Genomic DNA, 4,722 nt, shown 5'->3' on the forward strand with positions numbered 1-4,722 from the left:
GATGCTGCATATATTCTAGCTCCCAGCACCAAAAATCATAGGTCACCTGCATTTTCAGATCAAACAAACTAGTAACTCGCAAAATTCAGTTTTACTGTCAAAATTCAGTTAAATGTCAAAATTCAGTAAACATGTTGAGTTAAATAATTCAGATCAAGAGCAGGGAGTGAAAACAGGAAGCTCACAGTGTGTTTCTTGCACTTGTAGAACACCCAACCATCATGGTCATCAGTGGTCGAGCGGTAGAAGGTCATAGGGTCACTACAGTTGGGACAACCGACCATGGGACAACGACGGTGCAGTCACGCAGTCCAGAGCGGACGTAGCTTGAAGATGACATGACGACGACGACCCTTGCGTGGTGGCAGCGGAGGATGGGGGATTGGATGTGACGGCGGGAAGCACGACGTCAGTGGATGCGGCGGTTCCAGTGGCGGCAGTGGATGAGGCAGTTCCAGTGGCTGCGGCGGTGGCCGGTAGCGACGCCGGCGGCGTTGGTTAGGGTTGAGCGAGAGGGAGAGGAGAAGCGACGGGGAGAGAAGAGACGACTGAGGTGGTAAGCTCCAGTCTGACCAGGTGGTTTTGCTGCGGTCCGACCATGTGGGGTGCTGGGTGTAAATGTGCGTTACTTTTGCGAAAACCCCCTGGCTTATCAACAAATAGCAGCCAAGCGAGACCTTGAGCTGAGTTTTCGGTCAAAAGCCATGTGGCGAGGCCAGTCAAACGTCAACTAAGTAAATACGTACACAAAATCATATATTAAACCATATGTGAACTCCAATGACAACTATAAGGACCGTATTTTGGATATTTCTCACTACAATGACTAAAATGACCATCAAGACAAGTATAAGAACCTCTGATGAATTTTTTCAAACAGAAATCATCCAGAAGAAAGGGGACCAGAATTTTGGCCTGAAGCCAACAGTGGGTGGGGAAGGCCGAAGAATCCGGATCCCTGAAGGCATGGCTTGTTGTTGATGCCATCCCACCAAACCAAAACTGAATATACTTCTATAGGACAAGTTCCATTTTTGTACAACTCTAGTACGCCTGGCAACTGGCATTTCAAGTGCTAGTGCTCGATCGTACCGTTGCAGAAAGCTAGCTTAGTTTTAGGTTTGGTGAGGATGAGATGGCGCCAACAAGAAGCCATGCATAATTGTGCATGGCATGTGGGAGGCTAAATAAACAAGTGCTTGCCTTTTGTACTAACGTCCAGCACATCAGTTGCACGCCGCCGGCTCAGAAATGTTTAGCGACAGAGAGGCTGTGGGGCTGGCTGCTAGCACAGCGGAACACACATCAGATCAGATGCTGATCTGAAAAAACACAGGTCATGCCTGCAGCTGCATCGATAATGAGTACGTCCGTTCTTGACCAGATGTTGTTGCCCCGCCAATTATATAGTCGTCAACAGCAGATCAGGGTGTCGCCTAGTAGGGCAGCGCATGTGGCCTGTTGATGTGCGTACCAACTTTGTTACCGGTTCATTGCATGCATGGCATGTTTGCAATCGCATGCATGATTGATTGCATCTACTCAGGAGTAATTTATATTGCAAGGGGGAGTATAACAATGTTTATAATATGGTCATGTGTTCTTGGTGGAAACTTTACAGGGCTGTAACGAAATAATAAATGAATAAACTTTACACAGAAAAAGATGGATGGTAACAAATCAAAAGTGCATGGCAGTTCTCTGCGATTTAATGATTGGGCACGCTGCACTTCTTCCTGATCTCGCCCTGGCTGCCGGTGAGCGGGTTGGCGTTGCCCATCTTGACCATGGAGGCGGCGAAGTCGGCGAAGAACTCCTCCTTGAAGGCGCCCGTGGCGTGGCGCTGGACGTAGGCGCGGGTGACGGGGTGGGTGAGGAGGGCACCGTCAGAATGGAAGAGGCCCCTCCGCTTGCTCACGAGCTTGAAGTAGTCGAGATCGAAGGTCTTGAAGCTCCCAGGGTCCATCTCCACGAGGGTGGTGTTGTCGTTGAGGCTGGCGCACTTGCTCTTGAGCTTCATCATGTAGTGCGGCTCCAGCGTGGGGTCGATGTCGCTGGCGTTTTCCATGCCGGTGAAGTTGTAAAGCCGGTCGGAGAAGGAGAAGCAGTGCGACGTCCCGATGGTGTGCGCGGCTATATATGTACGTAGGAGAAACAGAGCATGCACATATCCATTAATTACTGTACTAATTAGACATGGAGCATGACTGAAGTAGTGTGAAGCTGAGAGGTAGAAATGGTACGGCTAGTTACCTGAGAGGACGACGAGGTCCTTGGCGTCAAGGTTCACCGCGTCGAAGAGTTGGGTGAGCACGGTGATGTTGGCGGTGGGAGGTGGCAGAGCGTCGGTCTCGTTGGAGATGGACACGCTCCCGTCTCGCCGGCCGAGAGGAACTGCCCAGAATGGACCCTTGCTCTGGAAAAACCATGATCGAGCTCGAGCAGCATTAGGATTTGGCTTCCACACCCACAGGTACCGTGTCATTTCATTTGCAAAATGGCTAGGATAGTACTCTACTCACCAGCCAGACTGCATCCCTGGCAATGAGGGCGAGCACGTCGGCGCAGGAGACGGTGTCGGGGCAGGCCTTCTCCACCGCGGCCTTCACCCTGTCGACGAAGCCGAAGCCACGGAGCGTCTGGTTTGGCAGCGCGTCCTTCTCCGCCGTCTTGTTTGCCGAGTCCAGCAGCACCGACCCGTCGCACCCCTGCATTCACGTCGCACGGTGGCGGTGGTCAGGCCACTGCAGGGCGAACAAACGGGGTACGGACAGGTACTGATGCTGATGCATGCAAAATGCTGCTTACCCTGACGAAGCAGTCGTGGAAGTGCATCCGGAGGAGCGGTCCGGCGAGGCTGGGCGCCAGTGACAGCGCCCTCACCATCTCCTTCCTCACCACGTCCTCAACGCTGGGGCACGACTCGCTGTAGAACTTCTCGTGCAGCTGCGCCCGCGCGCAGGTTGCCGCCACCGCCGCGAGCAGCAGCGCCACAATCACAGCCCTCGAACCCATCTTCTCGCCTCTCCCCTTGGCTATGCAAGAAAACGACGATGGCTGATTAATCAGGGGAAGCTTAAGCTGCTGCTGCTGCTCCTGGATTAGCAGCCCGGGACATATATAGCGCCCGAGTGTTCCAACACCTGCATGTGGTGGGCTGTCTTCCGGAGCAGCAGGTAAAATTCTCATGGTTTAATGAGTTGTTCCTTGTTTGCACTCTCCGGAATCTTTCCCGTGGCAGGTACACCGACGGCGCACCGTATGTATAATGGAGGCGGACGGACAGCCAGACGGAAGCAAATCAATAGACCAGTTCACTAACTTTTCTATAGGCAGCAATCTAATCACTAAATTAACTATTTAGTCATCACGCATCAAACTGCGGTGCCAAGTTTTAATCAACAAAGGCTATGTATGGGCAATGAGTGAATGTCATCTACCGGTAGTTTGAAGACAGGGAAAACTCATAATCCATATATTTGTACCTGCGCCACATGCTATCCCGAACATATATAGTTTTTATTTTATTTTCGTAAGAAAAAGAGGGTTGCCGGTCAAAAAGAAAAAGAAAAGGAGGGTTATTTTCTGTCTTTGCATCAATTGATGCATGCATGGTATGCTCGATGTGTGGGTTAGTTTTTACAAAATGTAATATTGAGAACGTAATATTGATCTTGTATCAAGAAAAATTGTCACCGAACATGATAAAATTTAAAAATATTTGACTTCTACACACATAGTTTATTCTTTGATATGTTCCTTTTCCTACTTATATATAAATATATATGTCATGCATTTATCATCCATCTTCTAATTGTGCGTGACGTACTATCTACAACTTTTATGGTTGGTAGCGCTATGTAAATTATATATGCATTTTTTCAACATGTTTTATCATGTTGCATTTTGATATTATTACCTTAAATGACAATTTAATTGTTCTCATTATTTCATATAGGCATAGGTATATAAAGTTAGAGTGCATTTTTATATTTACATGTATCCATTAAAAGTGTCGTGTTAGGTATTTGTTTCCATGATCAACTGATTTTGTTAAGTTAAGATATTAATTATTAGGTGTGTGTGTTCTAGCTTTTGTCGAGGGTAATTGAGGTTCCGCATATTTTGGTTTGGTCAGAAATACTTGTAACCCCAAACTTTGGAGCTAGATTCAAACTGCCTTCAAAACAAATTTAAATTAGGTTAATTTATTAAAACTTTGTAAAATTTTAAAACTCAAGATCAAAAACAATTTCTGATTCATTTGAAATTGTTTTGTTTCCGAGATTTATACCTTGTAGAGGACTAGGCTAATATTATGTGTTTGTCGAGGCCCTCGCCCAAAAGCCCAAGAGACTTTAAATTCCATGTTGTGCTCAAAATATAATTTGAATAATGATGTTTACATTCCAAACTTTGTTAAATTGAAATTTCTACCTTTTGGAATAGTGTTTTTAATAAGTTTCAAGCTTGATACGTGAATTTGTGTTGACTAAAAACCAATGGATGTGTATCCCCCCACCTTAAGAAATTAGTGTTTTTCACGTTGAATATGTGTTTGACCTAAACAAACCTACACCAAATTCAAATTTTCTAGAGAGGCTACAACTATGAATGTATGGATAAAGGAAATATAACAATGTTATTGACATTAAGAAACAAGAATAATAGTGGCTCATTCAAGTTCCCAAGCCTGCCCGTCACCCCATGTTGGATCTCAGA

At 46.5% G+C, this 4,722-nt stretch overlaps 1 protein-coding gene across 1 annotated transcript; it reads right to left on the reverse strand.

Moving 5' to 3' along the window:
• Positions 1–1,573: 1,573 nt before the first annotated feature.
• LOC123413265 (peroxidase 1-like) lies at positions 1,574–3,221 on the reverse strand. The gene is made up of 4 exons (XM_045106208.1): positions 2,809–3,221; positions 2,523–2,708; positions 2,254–2,416; positions 1,574–2,133 (listed from the first exon to the last, which is right to left on the reverse strand). Exons 1-4 carry the CDS (start codon positions 3,187–3,189, stop codon positions 1,709–1,711), a joined length of 1,155 nt encoding a protein of 384 aa, XP_044962143.1. The 5' UTR covers positions 3,190–3,221; the 3' UTR covers positions 1,574–1,708.
• Positions 3,222–4,722: the final 1,501 nt, after the last annotated feature.

The sequence above is a fragment of the Hordeum vulgare genome, chromosome 1H, assembly GCF_904849725.1.
Source record: "Hordeum vulgare subsp. vulgare chromosome 1H, MorexV3_pseudomolecules_assembly, whole genome shotgun sequence".
NCBI classification, from domain to species: Eukaryota; Viridiplantae; Streptophyta; class Magnoliopsida; order Poales; family Poaceae; genus Hordeum; species Hordeum vulgare.